The sequence below is a fragment of the Mugil cephalus genome, chromosome 2 (assembly GCF_022458985.1).
Source record: "Mugil cephalus isolate CIBA_MC_2020 chromosome 2, CIBA_Mcephalus_1.1, whole genome shotgun sequence".
NCBI classification, from domain to species: domain Eukaryota; kingdom Metazoa; phylum Chordata; class Actinopteri; order Mugiliformes; family Mugilidae; genus Mugil; species Mugil cephalus.
This window is the reverse complement of record NC_061771.1, coordinates 143131-163238: the sequence shown is the minus strand read 5'-3', so window position 1 is coordinate 163238 and position 20108 is coordinate 143131. Positions and strand designations below refer to the sequence as shown.

Below are 20108 nucleotides of genomic sequence, written 5' to 3'. Positions count from 1 at the left end.
GGCTAAAACTGCTAGAACATTGCTACGTGGTCGGGTTGCTGGGTGATGGGAGGAGTCTGTATGGATTTTTACCAGGGAGCGAAATTTATTTAACAATTTAATTTAATTGAATCAATGTTTTATATTTTGAGAAAATATAGCCGCATTAGGCCCACATGTAATTCAAAGAGTGGTCATAGATTTAATTTAGTTAACAACATGATAATACTTTTTCTTCTACCGTTATTGGTGTTTACTGATTTTGATTTATGAAAACCAAACTGATGTTTTCAGCCACAGTTAAGATTTCACCTATTTCCCAGGATTATGGAAAAGATATGCACGTCGACTCTTACTCTGATTCATTTATTCAATAGAATCAATTTCTTAACTATTATTCAAACAAAATGATGGCATTATGTCACTTTGATTCCGAGTTTCACGCCCAGGTTAAATTAAATTATTTTTTCCTTAAAGCAAAATAACGAATCTGCAGTCACATAGTCTATATCACAAATGTGAAATAAAAATTCATTTAAATGTATATTCAATGGGGCGATGACCTATTGAATCAACATGTTTCTTAGTTATTGGAAACTCATGCTGAATGCCATAACCTCCACGAAGAGAAGATTCAGTGCAAGACTGTTATTATTAAATAGTGAATTAGCAGAATGCATTTGTTTTCATCACGTATCAAATGAACTGGAAAGCGAATTTTTCTAATCGTGAATCCAGTAAACACTTTTTAAGATTCAGGTGATTTTGTTCAAGACAGTCGGATATTATGCCACTTCACTTCTGGATCATCAAATGTTTACACTGTTCATGTGCACAGTGAAGGGACGTATTTTAATCACTGGCACACACACACACACACTGTAACGAATTTCCTGTAGAATTCACAGTAAATACCAGGCAACAAAGTTGCCAATAAAGTGTTGTTACTGTAAAATAAAATTACAGTATATTGCTATTTTTTTATTTATTTATTTTTTTAGTAAATTGCTAGGTTTTTGGTGTATATAAATTACAGCAATATATTGTTGTTTAATATTAGAAACAACCATTAATTGTATTCTAGGTAACATTATCTTGTATTCCATTCAAATTACACGAGTTACCTGGCAACTAATGTTGCCTGTAAATAGCTGTTACTTATTCATGATTCAATATCTTATTGTAAAATGGTTTTTACAGTTAATCTTTGTTTGTTTGTCACATTAGCAAATTAAGCACACTGTGATTGGTGATAATCGAAAATGTATCAACACTAGATTATCTTCAGCTGTTAAATAAAACAAGTCAGTGCTGGAAAAGGAAAATAAAACATTTATTAGGACTCAAGAATGCATAAACATAAGACAAACTGTACAAGACTAGTGCTGCATAGCCACTCACTGTAACTCAAAGTAGCAACAACCTTGTAACAAACATGTTTAATATGTAAAAACGAACCATATTTAGTCTAAAAATCATTCAAAGTCCATTAATCTGTGGAGAAGTCCAGAGACATGAAGGGCAACTGGACTTGTAGATTTTCTTGGAGATGTTTCACCGCTCATCCGAATAGCTTCTACAGTTCTGAGGGACTAATGGAAGTTGAGGTTTAAATAGGAAAACTCCGCGGGTAACACCCACCACAAATTTGTTTGACCAGAAACTGGTGTCTCTGTTTCCATAATGGCTGGGTACTTAGACTACCTGTAGTTGAATGGAGCTCGAACGAGGCTATAGTCAGTGGGAGCCTCCAGTCTTAAGATGTGAATGTTGTTGAAACTTCTTGGGGACAGAAGTCAGAACACAATTGTAAATAGACGATAAATTAAATCTCAGTTCACCTCCTCTGTTTAGAGAAGTTTTTTTCACTTCACTCTCTCAAACCATCTGTCCAGAAGACAGATGGTTTGAGAGAGTAAAGAATGAGTAGAGGAGTAAAGGAATCTCTAAACGGTCTAAAAGGAGGTGGACTGAGATTTAATTTACCGTCTGAACACGATGCTGTTTTCTTCCGTATGAGTAGTTTTCTTCACGTAAGAGAAGTTCATCTAATGTTATACTACTCGTATAACATTAGATGAACTTGCATACTTACATTAGCACATAGGTATTCACACATTATATATTGACTTACGTACCGACATACACACGTACTAAGCACACACACAGAGAAGCAAGCATTTTATTTAAACAGTATTACCCGAGAGATGTAGTCTACTCGGCGCAAGTGCTTCGGTCCTGACCGCATCACAGTCGTAGTCAAATGACGTTGAAGCACACCCTCGAGGATAATTATCAACAAAATAAAGTGTATAATTAAATATATATTCATGTTGATGGACATTTTGCTCTCAAAATCTAAAGTTTTTTGCGAATGTGCTTCCAGTTTCCATGGAGATAAATGGGGTGCGACCAATAACTGGATCACAATCAGTCACGTCAGTAGACTCCTGTGTGTAATGGAACCTAGTTCACCACTACAACAAATATTTCTAACGTTAGAAATGACCAGTGATGGGAATAACAGTGTTACTTTTTCAGTAACGGGATAATCTAACTAATTACTATTTCCATATTTATAACGCCGTGTCCGTTACTGAAAATTAAATAGGGCGCGTTACTTGGTTCTCAGCCACGGGAGCCATGAAGCTGTTTTTTCTTCTCCCCCCTTTATTTTTGGCGAGGAGAGGAGGGAGGGGCGAAACAACCGCATATGTGATGATGATTGGCTAAGGTGGAGTAGGCTTTCACGATAAACAAATCTCAGGCAGTGTTCAGTTTATACACAAATCACACCCACACCCAACTAGCAGAGATAAGCGGCAGCAATGCTGAATGTGGAGGAAAAGTTGCGAGCCGTCACTGGTTGGAACGGGTTTTTCTCTCTGACTCATATCTGCCTGTTACATTCTGTCTCGACGGCCTGACAGACTGTATCATTGTAGAAGCTTCAGCTCAAAAACAAGTTTTGATCTTCTCCCATAAACACTGATCTCTGAAGGCCAGAGATTGTTGTTCCTTTTTTCAGTCAAACAAATCAAATGTGTTACACGATAGTTAATGGAAGCGCATAGGCGAACGGCGACTGTGTTTATATCCAGCTTGTATAGCGATCTCCCACACTATAACGATCACGAAAAGGGGGATTTGGTAGCAGATATCGGGCTCTGTGCAGGACACAGTGATTTATTCTAATATTAGCAGCCTTTTGAAAGAGCGGGGGTTTGAGTGGTCCAATCTTCAAGTCATCAACAAACTGCAATTTTATCTGCAATGTATGCGATGACGTATGAGGGAGGAAAAAACAGGCACGCAGCTCTCACAGCGGGAGGTCCAACCCGGGACTTTTGCCGATGTGAAAGCGGTAGGCCTATATGTCTACCAGTTGGGGTCTGGGGTGCAATAAATATTAAAAGTTCTGTGTAAGTATGTGTCTATACAATTCTACTCTATGCAACTGGCTTGTGAAACCTGCTAAGAAAAAAAATCAAATTTTTAGACATATTTAAACTTAAAAAAAAGAAGAGTAACGCAATAGTTACTTTCCCTGGTAACTAGTTACTTTTAAAGTGGAGTAATTCAGTTACTAACTCAGTTACTTTTTGGGAGAAGTAAGTAACTATGACTAATGCCCAACATTGGTAACTTTACCGAACTAAATCAATAATACATAAATGAGCAAAAAATGCTTAATTTTATTGCCCAAGTTATAACAAAGATGCAGATTTTTCTTCTATAATAACAATAACAATAACAACAACAACAACAACAACAACAACAACAACAGCAATAATAATAATAATAATAATAAAAATTATAAAGAACATGTTCATCACGGTCACAATGGGCCTAGGTAACTTACGTCAAACCGATTCATTTTTAGCGTATTTTTCAGCCGTTTCCGGTTACAGTGTTGCCATGGAGATGGATACAATGTTGCCACAGACTTGGTGGAGCAATATTTTAAGTGATGAGTCAGCCGTGCTGTAATGCTGATTTGAGCACGTTCTAAATGTCTGACTGACCAATCAGATTGCTTGGTCGGAACTACTTGTTGTATAAACAACCATTATTACCACAGTCCCTGGTTGCAAAAGCATTTCACTTTTCTTCTTCTTATTATTATTATTATTATGATTATTATTATTATTATTTGGATTTCTATCAATCACCCGAAAGCTAAAATATACAGAATTATATGAAGGCACAACTACAAAAGAATATAATTATTTTATTGAAAGAATATAAATCAAGCATTTCAAAATGCACATACTGCAGATCCTTTATTTAGAGATCCTTTATTGTTAAACAGTGCCTCACTGTTTCACGACCCTTTACCGTTTCCTGTGAATGCTATGTACAGTTTTATCCAGCAGATGTCGCCACATTCGGTTTCTCCATCACTACCGGCAACAGAACAACAAAAACACCATTTAAGTTGTGGAGAGCACGAAAAAATCAACACAAACACACAGCAAATCCTCACAGACTATAATATTAATTTTAACATTACTCCAACAACTGTAAACAAAGTTTTTGCCCACGAGCTTCGGGAGATGTTACATCTCGGTGGAATCCTGATTTCTTTTGAGGATTTCCCACAATCTCTCTGTCGATACGCATTTCAACCACACACACAATAGACAGCAGTGGGCGCTTATCCCACATTTAGCTGGATTTACTGACATTCTTTTATCTATGCTACAAATAGTTATGATTAGTAACGGTTTATTTACTTCCTAAATATTTGTCCTGTCATAATTATTATTAACTAACTAAAGACAAAATTACGAAGTTATTCAATATGCGATTCGAATTCGGTTTTTCTCCGCCATGTATACGGCTTAATCGCAGTATTGATTGGATAATGCGTGTGCGCATGCTCACATGCCAGCTGTGCTGGCATGTGACCCCGGAACAAAAACATCCAAGAAAGCCAGTCGTAGAAGAAAAATATAAACACAGTCGCTAGAAGCACCGTTTGAGGGATAGCGCGGATCTTACCTGCACCAGAAGTAGTGAGAACATTACATAAGAGATTTAAAAATTTTGTATTATCCCTATGGATGCTGTTGAAATGCCGATCTGCCGCATGAAGGACTCTTGTTTATTATAAAATGTAATAGGTCAACCGGAAATCGGGCCGTACTAACGCGGTATTATCCCACTGAAAAGACGCTTATCGCCACTTAGTGTGGAGGAGGAGAACAGTTATTCGATTTTCTACACTGCATGTAAACTGGGACAACAACTGTAGTCAGAAAGTCGAATTTTGAGCATAGCTGAGTGATCATGACATTTCAAGAAAAGGTATTGGTATTGGCGATACTGTATTATATATTATATTTACTTGGTATCGGATCGATACCAAAAATTCCCATTATCGCCCAGCCCTACTGTGAAGGATGCAGAAGGCCTCACAGAGGGGGAGAGAGACTGAGAAGGGCTGTCTATTATGCCGTTCTAGAGACCGAGCCCACATGGGCAGGTACATGCAGCAGACCCTCTCTGCTCCACCTGAAAGCCAGCATGAAACAAAGAAAGAGGGAGTGAGAGGGATCGTCATACGTGAGTCACCACCACCAAGTCTTCAGGACACTTATTGAAAGGTTGCTACCACATGTCTGTTCTGGCTACTGCAGACAACACCAAATGAAATATTTACACAGGCAGATCACTATAAAACAATGAAATGACAAGTGATTTAAAGATATTTGTAATTTATCACAACAGAGAACGGTTGCTTTAAAATTGCAGGCTTTAGGCTTGTGAAGTTAAATTGGTTTTGGTGTGCTTTCATAATTGTGAAGTCACTGATTGATTTTTTGAGGACAGAGAAGACAGAAGTATTTCTTATGTTCCTTAACAAATATAAGAACATAAAGAGCTCCCATGTGCTGACAGACAACCCGTTCTCATTCCCAAGGCGTTATACCGACGATTTGTCACGCCCCTAGACGTCTGATATTGACACTAAAGGTACCCTTTCACATCTGTATGAGACGCGCTGGGTTCTCAATTGACCAGCGTAAACCCGCTCGCGGCGGTAAGAGACGCTTAGAGCAGAGGCTGCAGTCCTCCATTCACTACAATAATATCTCGTTTGCGGCAAAATATGACGCTGCGAGCTTTAATCTGATTGAAGAACGGAGGACACTCTGCCCGGAAGTGTTTTTCTCACTATTTTAGGCATTTCTTTTAATGAGATCGTCAACATTTCTCAACACAAACACATCACTGATAGTATCAGTATCACTGATAATTCAACAATAAAGTAGCTTCATGTTGTGGATATCACTTTTAGTTTTTCCTCCTTTGATTCTGAGAAACTTTTATTCAGATGTTTTCGATAGCGAAAAAAGTCTACACTACCCATAAGCCTCTGTTGTGGCTGTTGCCCGTTCTCATTCCCAAGACGTAATATACCGACGATTTGTCACGCCCCTAGACGTTTGATACTGACGCAAAAGGTAACCTTCCACGTCTGAATGAGACGCTTGATAGATTAGTGCATGAATAGTATTTGAGCGGATTTTTATTTATTTATTTTTTAAACTGCATTCCCAACATCCTTATTGCAGCATTTCTGTTTCAGTTAAAAAAAGACTGTCAACTCTAGTCTAATCTGTTTAATTTTGAGTGTTACTAAATGGACTTTCCTAAAGTGAACTTTTAGAGCATCTCTTCATGAATCATTTCCATACTGGATTAAAAAAGCCAAACTCTATAAAGGACCTTTTTGTTGATTTCATGTATTATCTCATGTTGTTTTACAACCAGTATTTCATTCAAAACACAGAATAAAGCAAACACCAATGACCTCTTGGTCTTCAATATTTCCCTGCCATCAGCACCACTGCCTCTTCTGTGCTCACTGTCACTGCTTTATCTTCCCCTCACTCATGGATTTTGCAGCCAGTGTTAATGCTAGTCTGCGGAGTGCGCCCTGATGCTGGGGGAATTCCTCACACATGTGGTGCAAGATGGTGCTGGTAGTGTGAATTCGGTGCATCTGGCTCAGCAGAGCAGCTCCCACTGATGTGCTGGTAGACAAGGCTTGGTAGCTGCCCTCACACACTCCCTGGAGTATCTTGGTCCGACTCTGCAGTGTCAATAGATGGGCAAGGTTCTAGATGGAGGGGGAGATACAGAATGAGAGAGGACATGTTTTGTGTTTCCACTTGTAAAAAACTGAACTGGAAACTGATGTGCAAGCGGAAGTAAAACATTCTCACCACACTGTCATGAGTATTATACAATGCTGACTAACTGAGCTCATATTTCAGCTCTGTATGAATAACAGAGGAAGAACGAAGATGGTACTAATTTTGTACCATGTGCTCCTTGTGCTTCTTACCTTATCTTTGGTGTCCTTGAGGCTTACAAAGTCAGAATCAAGGATGCAGCTGGTGCCACAAAGTTCGATCACCTGCTGCTTCTGCTGCACAAGCCTGTTACTCAGACTCACCTGGCTCTTCTGGAGCTCCCTGATCACCTGCTTACTCTCTGACACAGTCTGAACACACATACACATATTTAATGTAAGATAACTTTACAACCTGATGTACCTGCAGATACAGAGAGTTCACTTGTCCTACTTTGTGTTTCTCCTGGATCTTGCGCTGGAGGCCCTGTATGAAGTGGCTCAGTTTACCCTTTGTGGTCTGTTTCTGCGAGTTGTGTACAACGGCCTCCCTGTGCAGGACAATTGTTTCTCTCCTTGCCACAGTTGCTTCACTTTCCCTCAGCAGCCGCTCCTGTTTTTTCATCAGCTGGTTAAGACGCACCTGCACAAACACAAACACAAACACTCATTGATTGACAAACACTAATCCATATATAAAACCAATATATTAAAGGATATATATTGGCTAACAAGTCCACAGAGGACGGTGTAGCCACAGTCCTACATACTGCTACATCCCATCTGGAGCTATGCACGGCTGCTCTTCATGGACTTTAGCTCTGCATTCAATACAATCATCCCCAACATATTAGTGTCTAAGCTGTCTGTACTGGGAATCTCCGACTCTGTTTGCCTCTGTATCAGGGACTTCCTGACTGATTGGTCTACAAGGATGAAATGTCATCAGCCTCAGCACCAGCCCCTCTCAGGGCTGTGTCTTGAACCCCTTTCACTACACCTTCTACACACATGACTGCACCTCCACTCACCCCAGCAGCATTATAATGTGTGCTGACTACACCACCATGGTCATGGTAGGGCTCATCACAGGTAGGGACAAGTTGGCATACAGAGAAGAAGTGGAGCGACTGACAGTGTGGTGCACGGAGAACAATCTCATCCTGAACACCACATGCCTGTGGTAGTGGGAAAAAAACATCAAAGAATGTTGCTCAACAGGGGGGTCTATGGCTGCACTCTAGCTTGCACTCTAATGTCTGACTCCCTTAGATTTCATGGAAAAAAGTCTTCAAAGTTGTCTGTTGACCATACCTTGTGTTCACAGGGTTCCTATACATTTGAAATGTCAAAGTTCCATACTTTTTACATCTATCTATCTATCTATCTATCTATCTATCTATCTATCTATCTATCTATCTATCTATCTATCTATCTATCTATCTGTCTGTCTGTCTGTCTGTCTGTCTGTCTGTCTGTCTGTCAGTCACACCAGGTGAGGTCATAAATAGAGGAAGAAAGGGACCGGTGAGCTAGGCACTGGGAAGGGTTATGGTTTTTTACCAGGGTGAGAGAGGCAGCAGAAGCCATTGCTGTATGTTTTCTGTTTGCAAGTCTAGATAAACCACACCAAACCACAAAAGTAAATTTTGCCTGGACAATGGACTTTTTTCTCTCAATCCCTGCGTGATCTGTATCTCAGAGCCTCAGTGGCCATTTGATTTGAATTCAGTTTGCTAATGAAGAATTTTTTTAATTTTGTGAATGGATATCATTGAAATTTATTCAAGGAGGATTGAGTTTGTGGCCTAAAGTGGACAACACACAGAACTACCCAACAGGATCGGTAAGAATATTTCTTGAAGCCTGTATTGGAAAACAGCATTGTTTCGAATCATTCATCCAATACATGAATATTGTGAGCTTGAAAGTTTTGCCTTGTCTTTGAGATGGGTGCTCAGTGTGTTCAATCTAAAATCTCATAAGCATATGCCTCTGTGTGACAAATACTCACCCCATTTCCTGATTGTCACAAATTAAAATCTTTGAAGGATATCTTGAAGGCTGGAAAGTGGCTTAGTAAATGCACTGTTTTAAGTCATCAATTAATTGGAGTTTTAAAGTTTGTTGGACTTTGACAGGACACACTTGCCATTGCACAATACTCCGCTCTGCTGGATGTCTCTGACACTGATTCATGTCTTTGAACAAATACTCTCCTCGATTCCTGACCGTGGCAAATAAAAAAAATCAAAGGACCAGTTTAATGGCTTCAAATGAAAATTAAAGGTGTTGGTGAAATGAATGACACAATGTCTAATGTTGCATCAAAAGCCAAAGGAATATCCGACTCTGTGAAATGGAGACCCACATTTACATAAACCTTTCCATAAATAACAAGCATAATAAACAAGCAAAAAGGAACATGGAACAAATGAGTGTTTTGATGAAATCCACTGACAATGTTAAAGCAGTACAATATCAGTTGGACAATTTCATTCAATGTCCTGCAGATGCCATTCATGAGGCCATCTTAAGTACGAATAGAGCATGTGATGTCATGGTGAGCGGATATCTTGGTGGTCAAGGCCACTAAGTGGCAAAAAGGGACAGTTGAGCATGGAGATTAACCATATTAGTTTGAACCATAGGCTTTAATAACATCTAAATTGTACAAATACATTTAAAAATGGAGAAGAGCTGTTGTGGAAATGACTGTACCAACAGATTTGAAAAGCAGTCGGATATAGATTTTTACAGATCTGCAGATTTCCAACTGCCAAAGAACAGGGAAGTAAATGGGTTGCTGCATTACTAAGAAACAACTGGAATCCAGGCACCAATACCTGATGTTGTGGTTTTCTTTTTGTGTCAAGTAATATTACAGTTTTTCTCCATTGGTTTGGCTCATTTCTTGAAACAGAAATTACATTCTCAAAACAACATGGACAAACCTCCAAACCACTTGGCAATTGTTCACAACAGAATTGTATTTCTGTTGTGAACAATTGGACTGGGCTAAGACTGAGAGGTGGACATAAGGGATATTTCAATGGTCCTCTGCCATAGTGACAAAACATCTAACCATTTTGACTTGCAGTGCTCACACAATGCCAAAGGGACAATGCATTTGGGGGGCACCGACTGTTTATATGCGAAAGAAATTTAGTTTTGACACATGAATGAACTGTTTTGGGAGAGATATGAGCTTTTGGAGGTGGTGTTGTGCTGAACCATCCAGGTTATTTTGGCAAAAGCACCAAGAGTGTTGAGAACATCCAGTCTGTTTGGAGAAATGAGCCAAAGCGATTGAGAAGGATCTTTTGCCTTTTGGTGGCACTGACTATTTATATGGAAAAGGAATTTAGTTTTGAAGCACGAGTGAACGGTTTTGGGAGAGATATGAGCTTTTGCAAGTAAACTATGGTGTTGTGCTGAACTGTAAGACTGTTCTGCCAAATGATCTTTGAGTTTTGAGAATGTAATTTCTGTTTCAAGAAATGAGCCAAACCAATGGAAAAAAACTGTAATTCATGCTGTATTTTATTTTTTTTTTGTTGTTGTTGTTGTTTTGATGAAGTCATACCTTAATTTACTTGTTAAGTTACGTTCTGGAGGGTTATCATTTAAGTTTGTCCATGTTTTGGCGTAGTTACTGCCAACAATAACTATATATATATACATATATACATATATATATAGTTATATACATATATACATATATATATATAGTTATATATATATATATATAGTTATATATATATGTATATATATATATACACACATAATAAGCCATTAGCCACTGGTAAGCTAGAGCTACGAGCGGCTTGCAAAGTCAAAAGTAAGTTGCATTATATTTAACACCAGATGACAAATTCTTAACGTGAGGACTATTTTTGGCAGTATATTGTGTATAATAAGTTATCACCCATTCCTACTGTGCTGCCAAGTGCCTTAAAAACAGATCGATCCATTTATTTATTTAGATATTCATAATTTTATGTTTTAGAAAATTGACAGTGGTAACAGTCTTGGACACATGAATATGTTTCCATACTGTTCAAATCACAATTCAGTGAGCAACCTTCAACCAACACCGCTCCCTCCTGCTAGGATCAGAAATAAAACACTATCAGACACCAGCTAATAAGCCTAGCCACGGAAGTAAACCACTAGAGAACACCAGCTAAATAGCCTAGCCACTAGCAGCAGGTAAGAAATGATGGGAATGTGACCACACTCCAAACAAACAACTCTTCCTTCTCCCTATATCAGAAATAAGAAACAACCAGACACCAGCTACATAGCCTAGTCCACAGCCGGAGGTAATGAAAGGTGGTTTCAGGAGTAACACACAAGAAAACACCAGCTAACATGCCTAGCCAACAACAGTAGGCAGTGTGCAGTGTGCAGCACATCATTGGGGTTTTCAAGTGGGCACCTCCCTTCACCGATGTTTCGTTAAGTTAGGCCCACAACACCTCAAGAAGGCTTAACAGTGAACTCCAGCTTCCCTGAATCACCCCCCTCAATGCAGCCACCACGCCACCGTGTGCCTATCAAACGACCAATTAGATTAATCCTACTACAACTGCTACCAATTAACAGTACACAGCTAGCTTTACCTTAGCATGCTCCCAAGTTAGCATGTTTCCTTCTTAGTCACAGCCACTCACTCGCTCGCTCCGCTGCCAGGGACATATTTTTTACCACGAACCTCTATTCTTTTCCGCAAATGCCCAACTCGCACAGGAGAACAATGGTAGATTTTGCAACAAATCCACGGCAGCCAACCTCCACTGGGCGCACCCGGGCAGCTTCCGATGCCAACTCCACGTATCTATCTCTATCTTTCTTGCGCTCATTCGTCAGTCTTTTGAGGGTCACGGCTAATCCGTTTTTCCTCAGTTGCAGCTGCTAAGCATTTCAGAACCTGGTTGTGACGCCAGGTATATCTCCCTTGGGAGAGGCTAACCCTGCAACCTGTCAGAATGTGGCTAAGCGTACATACACCAGAACAAAGTGGACAGGCAGCATCCTCCCCTAACCATGGATTTAGGTTCTGGGGAGATAACAGCACATCATAAATAGCCCCTATCATAAATCAAATTCTACTAGCCTCAATGTTCCATACCTCTCTCCAAGACAACTTCCTTTTCTCTACATTCTCCCAGTTCACCCACTGTCCTTGCTTAGCCTCCAACACTGCCGTAGTGGATCTCATCGCTTCCTCTTGCCTATGAATTTCTTCCACTACCATGTTCCTTTTTTCCACTGTGGATGGTTTGCTCCACAGAGGTTTCCCTGCACACAATCCCAGGCCTCCATGGCCTTGCTGTACATGCCCTATAATATCCCTAAGTCTGAGGGAAGCCTGTCCTTCCTGAACCGCGTCTCTCGGATTCCACTTCCTCCCTGTTTTAACCATGGGGCTGTGTGCCTAACTACTGGATCTTTTGGCTGAGTGAGAGTCATCTCCAGTCTAGCCTTAGCACACTTAAACTCCTCTGTTAGACTAGTTACTGGGAGCTCCAGTATGTCTTTCCCATGCAAGGCTCCACTATTTAAGCAGCGTGGGACACCAAGCCATCTCCTAATTGATGAATTAATCATCCTTTCAAGTTTCTCAACCTTTGTCAGAGGACCTCATATACTGTCAGTGGCCACATTAGTCAGGGCAATAACCCAAATTACACCATAACCTCAGCTTTCATGGGAGCCCTGACCGGTCTGTCCTTTAAATGTCTTGTATCATTTCTTGTCTCAATCCCTCGAACTGAATGTGAATGTGCCAACTTCCCTTTTGCAAAGAAGTGCATTATAGGGTAAATAATTTTGAGTTGAATGAGTTTGAGTTTATGACCTTCATTTGAAACTTTAATGTAAATTTAGAGAAAAGAAATTAGTTATGGTGTTTAAGTATAAATATGAATATATGACTGAGATCCTAAGTTAACTTTAATGAATTATTTTTGGAATACACTTTGAAATAAATTAATGGATTTGTGAAAGTAAATGTCAAAATGTGATGGCTAAAGTATTTTTCTGTTTATTTCTTAGTTTTTATTATTCAAGCAATCCTCAAGGCAATAAAATCCAAAAAATAAGAAAGAACTGAGTCATCCTTTGCATTCTTTAAAGTTGATTATGCAGTTTTTTAAGGTTGGACAGAGTTGTGGTAACAAATATCAGACGGAACATGAGTTGATAACCAGCATGGCAGTGAAGACAAGACAAAGGCCTGAAGTCAAGCAAACTGTTGACACAAAGGAAGAGGAAAGTCTTCATGGTAAAACAGTCAAGCAACTAAAGGAAGGGAGGACCTTAGCTAAAACGGCCTTCATCAAGCAAGCAAACTACTTGAGCAGAGCTCATGTCAGTAATTCAAATGATGAATACAGGGCTCGTCTACTGGCAGACAGTGAGGGTGGAACTGATGATATAAAGAAGTCAAACTCAAATACCAGCAAGAGGAGCTTGACAAGACAATGATAGAGAGTGGCGCAAGACTGGATGAAGTCCAAAAAGCAGTCCAGTCAAACCTCTGGCCAAGGTATGGTGAAGATGAGGTAAGCCATGTTGAGCCATCAAGAATCCCTTGATGATCAAGGAAAGGAGGATGTGTTGTATGTGGAGACGAACGGAATCATGAGAAGATTTTCTTTTGCAAGGAGTTCAAAGAATTAAGGCCATGTGAGAAGCTAATTGCTGTTGAAAAGTTAGGAGCATGTTAAAGATGCATTGTATGTCATGCAGAGGTGTGTATAGACACCTATCAGTGCAGCAATAGAGACTGAAAAGAGGAAGCTCCGTTTCACCCTTGCTTCCTTTGCCCGAAAGGACACTTCAAAAGGAAAAAGTCAGAGAAGGTGCAAAAACTCAGTACAAGAAGGCAAACATTCACAGAAGTGTAAGAGAAATTAATATCCGAGCTCCCCCTGACATGGTAGACAGATTCAGGAAAGCTTTCACAAATATGGTTGGAAAATCGCACTGCACTGGATAGAACCTACCTAGATTGATGGACTCAAACACACGTGAGTTACCAGTTAGTCTTATACTTCTGGAACTATCAACGCAGGACAGAAAATTGGAAATCTCATTGACCTGGCATCAGATGTCAACAACTTTACTTACAAAGCTGCCAGGAGACTGAATCTGAGGCTTAAAAGTGAAAAGATCACACTTGTTGCTCATGGAATCGGAGGCATGCAAGACCAAAAGATACTTTCCATTTTTTCCCCATTCTTCTGTATGTGGTAACTGAGTCCCATTTTTGCCACCCCAATCCCTCTCTTGTCACAGCATCCATATTTTTCACAGTATGTGCGTGGAAAAAACAAAATCGAAGACTAACTTCAACCTGTCGCTCACAATGTGTTCATTTTTTGTGTTCTTTCCAATTTGACATGTTGTATCAGGAAAATGAGACTAATTGTTTGGAGGGTAAACCGAGGGCAACTGAACCCTGAGCAGAGGCACAGAGGAGGCACAGAGGAGCCTCACGTGATCTGATTAAGATTATGATGCAGGATGTCTTCCTCTGCATGAGGAACCTCCTAAAATGTAGGGTCAGATTAAATACACACTGAAGGGCTCCCCCAGCTCAGAATGGTATGCCATGAGTACTCATGAGGAGACTCCGTCTGGGCCGGCTGCTTTTCTGGGAGCCTTGTTAGTTGTCAGGTCACCTGAGCCAAAATGATGGTGGTGGCGGTGGTGGTGTGAGGGGTGGTTACTAGCCACTTGTCTGTAGTAGTGACTGGGGAAGGTGGGGCTGAGTATAGTTTTGCTCGTGGGAGGCGGGGGCAGCTAGCTGAGCCAAAGCAGAAAGAGCAGTAGGGGGTAGGGCAGTTGAACCTGTAGAAAAAGTCATTGAACCGATTGGCCCTCTCCTTATCCCCCTCCACAGTGCTCATCTTCTTGGACAGATTTCTTTTCAGCACTGTAGCCAGGCTGACAAAGAGTCACAGCTCTGTTGAGCCATCTATTCCTTCAGACCTCAGCAGTAATGACTTCATGAGCTTCTTCACTGATAAAATTGTTGGCATTAGAGATAAAATTCATAGCACCCTTCCAGCTGTCAAAGATGTAAGTACAGTGGCATTCAAAACCTCTGTAGGACCGAGTCACTATTTGGATTATTTCTTTCTAACTGATCTTCCTGAGCTCACTTCAGTTATTACAGCATCTAAACCATCAACTTGTCTTCTAGACCCCATCCCGACTAAGTTGCTCAAGGAGGTTTTTCCATTAATTAATACCTCCATATTAAATCAGATAAACTCATCTTTATTGACAGGATATGTGCCCCACTCTCTGCTGTAATTAAACCATTACTTAAAAAAACTATAGGCCAATTTCCAACCTTCCTTTTATCTCTAAAGTTTTGGAAAGGGCTGTTGCCAATCAGTTGGTTGATCATTTAAACAGGAACGGTTTGTTTGAAAAGTTTCAGTCAGGTTTTAGAGCTCATCATAGTACCGAAACGGCACTGGTTTTAGTTACCATCTCCTCATGGCTTCAGACGATGGACTTGTCTCTATACTTGTCCTGCTAGATCTCAGTGCTGCATTTGACACTATTGATCACAGTGTTCTACTACAGAGACTTGAAAGTGTAATCAAGATTACAGGTACTGCATTAGACTGGTTTGAATCATATCTGTCAGACAGATTCCAGTTTGTCCATGTAAAAAACACTTCTTCTATATATACCAAAGTAAGCTATGGAGTTCCTCGGGGTCCTGTGCTGTTGACATTATACATGCTGCTCACATTATACATGCTTCCCTTAGGCAATATTATTAGAAAGCACGGCATACACTTCTATTGCTTTGTAGATGATACCCAGCTATATTTATCCATGAAACCAGATGAAACTAATCAGCTGGTTAAACTCCAAGCATGCCTTAAAGACATAAAGGCTTGGATGACCTGTAATTTTCTACTTTTAAACTCAGACAAAACTGAAGTCATTGTATTTGGCTCTAAACATGTCAGAGATTCATTATCTAATCACCTGGTTTCGTTGGATGGCATTGCCTTGGCCTCCAGTACTATTGTGAAAAACCTTGGTGTTATATTTGACAAGGATATGTCCTTTAATTCTCACATAAAGCAAGTGACCAGGACTGCTTTCTTTCACCTTCGTAATATCATCAAAATTAGGAAAATCCTTTCTCAGAGTGATGCGGAAAAACTAGTTCATGCATTTGTGTCTTCCACGCTGGATTATTGTAACTCATTACTATCTGGCTGTCCAAATAGCTCTTTAAAAAGCCTCCAATTGATTCAAAATGCTGCAGCAAGAGCACTGACTGGAATTTGCAAGAGAGATGATATTACTCCAGTATTAGCTTCTCTTCAGGTTCCCTTTAAAATCTAGAATTGAATTTAAAGTCCTCCTCCTTACATACAAGGCCTTGAAAGGCCTAGCTTCATCATATCTGAAAGACCTCATACAACCATATTGTCCCATCAGATCACTAGGGGGACGATGCACTGAGGAAATGTCCTCTCCTCTTTCTTCTCTGGCTCCTGTCCTCTAATATCTTATTATTTTATTTTTTTTTTCTAACCACTGTGTCTCGCTCTCTACCTTCCCCTCCCCTCCCCCTCCATCTTCTTGTGAGGGTCTCTGGTCTGGAGTGTTGAATATCTGACCTGTGGATTTCTAAGCTACAAAGGTGAAAGGTGAATAGGCATACTATGTTTGTTTGGGAGGGAGAAAAGGACAGACCAGCAAGGATCAGGTATAGCGTAGGGCCGCTAAGATTCGGCGGAGCTGGGGAGCATGCTAAAGGTAAGGTTAGCTGAGCAGTTTTAATAGTTTTTACAGTTGTAGTAAGGCTAAGCTAATCTCTCGGTTGAAAGTCACATGGTTGCGTGGCGACTGCATTGAGGGGGGTGACTCTAGAACGCTGGAGCTCACTGTTGAGCCTTCTTGAGGTATTGTGGGCCTAACTTAATGAAATATCAGTGACGGGAGGTACCCACTTGAAAACCCCAATGATGTGTCGCATACTGTCTACTGCTGGCGGCTAGGCTAGTTTGCAGGTGTCTTCTGGTGTGTACTGGTGTGTGTTGAAAGTTGTGTTGAAAGTGTAATCACTTCTCACCTGCTGTTGGCTAGGCTAGTTAGCTGGTGCCTTTTAGTGTTTTAATTGCATTCTTAGGCAGAGGGAGAAGTGTTGGCTGAAGTGTAGCTGCATGTCCCATCACTTCTTACCCGCTGCTGGCTAGGCTAGTTATCTGGTGTCTCCTTGTTGGTTGCTTGTTTGTAGCTGACTGCTAGCCTGCTGGTTGGCTTTTCAGTTGGACTAGGCTTCTAAATGTGTTTTGCCTCAGATCATGGCACAAGGGATTGTAACATCTTATCCTGTGTATTTATGAATGAATAAATTGTTTATTTATAGTCCCGTTAGCACTACAATGACACCAAATGATTTTGATAAAAAGGTAAATAGTAATCAATGTAAAGGGTCAAAGACATTGATCTTTGCTTCCTTCATCACTCCCTGTTGTGCGTTCAACAACAACACAGGGATTTTTATCAGGTATTTATTTATCAATGGAATCAATTCACCACTTTGCGACCTGACCTGTAGGTGTCATGGATAAATATGATTAAAAAAAAAAAAAATAAATAAAAAATGACAGAGAAGATGGGAGACATAAAAGAAGCATATACATATATATATATATATATATATATATATACATATATATATATATATATATAGTTTTTAAAACATCTAAAAATCTGATTTGCAGCATCTAATTTCAGCCAAAGCCGAAAGCCGAAGCCAAAGGAGATTTAATTCTGGATACCAGAACTATATATCTCATCTCATCTTCTATAACCGATTGTTCACAAGAGGGTCGCAGGGGGCGGTAGCCTATCCCAGCTGTCATTGGGCAAAAGGCGGGGTACACCAGGGACAGGTAGCTAGTCTATCACAGGGCTAACACAGAGAGACAGACAACCTTTCATGCTCACACATATGGTATGACTGAGATCATATATCTTAATGACTTTATCAGAAGTCCTTCCATAATCAAGGAGTGTATTTTTTGCACATCTAGATGTGATATCACTGTTTATGGTCTCATTACATAATCATATTGTGCTCGCTGTATTTACCTCCATGCAATGTATTTCAGCTTTCATCACCTGGATGTCTCCCCGGCCCACCTCTGAGTCCACAGCTGAACAAGTCTCCTTTACAATCTGGGTCCTCTTGTCCCACAGCATGATTTGACGCCTGCAGGACATAAATTCAAAGCATACATGCAAGTAATACATGTCAATAAAGCAACCAGGATGCAAGGCATAACCAAACAATATATGAGATTACTCTGTACAATACTTGTCAACATTTGCTGTATAAATAAAATGTCACTGACATCATTTTTAATGTAAGAAATCAGATGGATGGACAGAATGGACCTATACCATATTCATCAGGGAATAACAAAATATGACTGACTCGGCCTCTAGCAAACTGTTGAGGAGCCACTCTTTCTCTTCCCGTGTCTTCTCATGCTTCATCTGTATCTGGACAGACTCCTGCTCCGCCTCCTAGCCATAATATTTCACATTTTGTCATCATTTACTTGAAAACTGCAGAAAAGAGAAATAGTAAATGTAACTAAGCAACGTTGTTGTGCCTTCAATCTGTGAAGGAAGTCTGTCTCCATGAATGCGTTCTCTTGCTCCAGAACGTGGCTCAGCTGTCTGTTCTTGCACAGCAAGGCGTTGAGCTTCAGCAGGTCTCTCTTCAGCATCTTTGAGTTCTTCTCCAGCTGATTTTCTTCTTGATGCCATTCTTCAAACTGACCTAGGGGGTTGGAGTTGGTGTCAATTTGTATGAGCAGATAGAGTTAGTAATAGAGTAGATAGAGTCAAGTGTTAAGTGTATGGTTAAAGCTTCACATATAATTATCAAACTTGCTGTTTAGTAACTTAAGATAACAAGTGGCCAAAAAAATAATTTACTGAGAGCTGACTGACTGTGTGTGCTTGCATGTACTGCTTACTCTCCAGGCGGATTTTCTTCTGCTGCATTCCAGTATATTCTGTCTGCAGTTTGCGCAACTCCCTGCCGTTGGCCTCCATCTCCCGTGTCAGTCCTACTAGAGTCCCCTGACATCTAATCCAGAGCTGCTGGTCACTCTTAATATCTGCTGTCAGCTCATCAATCTGAGCCATTATTGCTTCCACCTTGATTTGCAGAGGACTCAGGTCTTCATGCTGGAAACAGACACACACAAATCACAAAGGCAGCTTGACATTCCCCATCACTAGCCAGTTCCATTGATTTATCCACACTAACACCAGATGGCCAAGGAGTACTCTTTCCCCTAAATCTCTTACCCCAGTGCTGGTGAGGATTTGAGAAATCTTGGTGTTGCAATTGGCAATTGCTGTCTGCTTCTGGTAAATGAGTTTAATAAATGAAGAAGCCTTAGTCTGGTGGTCAGTCAGTAATTTGTTGCAGTTTGCAATCTCCTCATCTAAGGCCTCTTGGGTGTGGACCAGGTTGTCCACGTGTTGGTCGATCTGTTGGCTCTCAAGTCTAACTGCGAATATTTTGTTCTCCAGCTGCTTCAGCTGACATATCTAGAAGGGAGAAAGAGATGATGAACAAAATGTTTTTCTTTTAAATATTATTATTATGTTTTGGCTATTGTGCATCTGCTGTTTATGCAGTTTTGTGTTTTCCACTTTTGCTGCTCATTTTTCTTCTGGTTTCTATGGGGTGTTACATACCGAAGCATGAAAGGACCAATCTATGGAAAATGCCATCTGTGTCTCTGAATGAAACATTTGAAATAATAACCCTGGATGAACAATTCTTCAACTTGTCCATGGTTCAACATTTAGCAGAATCTTTAAGAGGGCTGCCAGGTGTTTCCTCTGAGAATCTAAGTATCTACTGAATCCTTTCTGGCACTCTTAAATACAGTTGTCCATCGACTGA

At 40.2% G+C, this 20108-nt stretch overlaps 1 protein-coding gene across 2 annotated transcripts in view; it reads right to left on the bottom strand.

Annotated features, from left to right (window-relative positions):
• Nucleotides 1-6148: 6148 nt before the first annotated feature.
• Nucleotides 6149-20108, bottom strand: part of ccdc40 (coiled-coil domain containing 40) — a 43872-nt gene continuing 29912 nt past the window's right edge. Inside the window, exons 12-20 of one of the 2 annotated variants that reach the window (XM_047579354.1) lie at nt 19502-19747; nt 19165-19378; nt 18796-18965; nt 18615-18706; nt 18269-18389; nt 8155-8301; nt 7578-7766; nt 7337-7495; nt 6149-7108 (exon numbers count right to left, since the gene is read on the bottom strand). In XM_047579354.1, the coding sequence (XP_047435310.1) occupies nt 6857-7108; nt 7337-7495; nt 7578-7766; nt 8155-8301; nt 18269-18389; nt 18615-18706; nt 18796-18965; nt 19165-19378; nt 19502-19747 (1590 nt within the window). In that variant the 3' untranslated portion in view covers nt 6149-6856. The remainder of the gene's footprint in view (nt 7109-7336; nt 7496-7577; nt 7767-8154; nt 8302-18268; nt 18390-18614; nt 18707-18795; nt 18966-19164; nt 19379-19501; nt 19748-20108) is intronic. The other variant, XM_047579355.1, reaches the window with a different exon arrangement.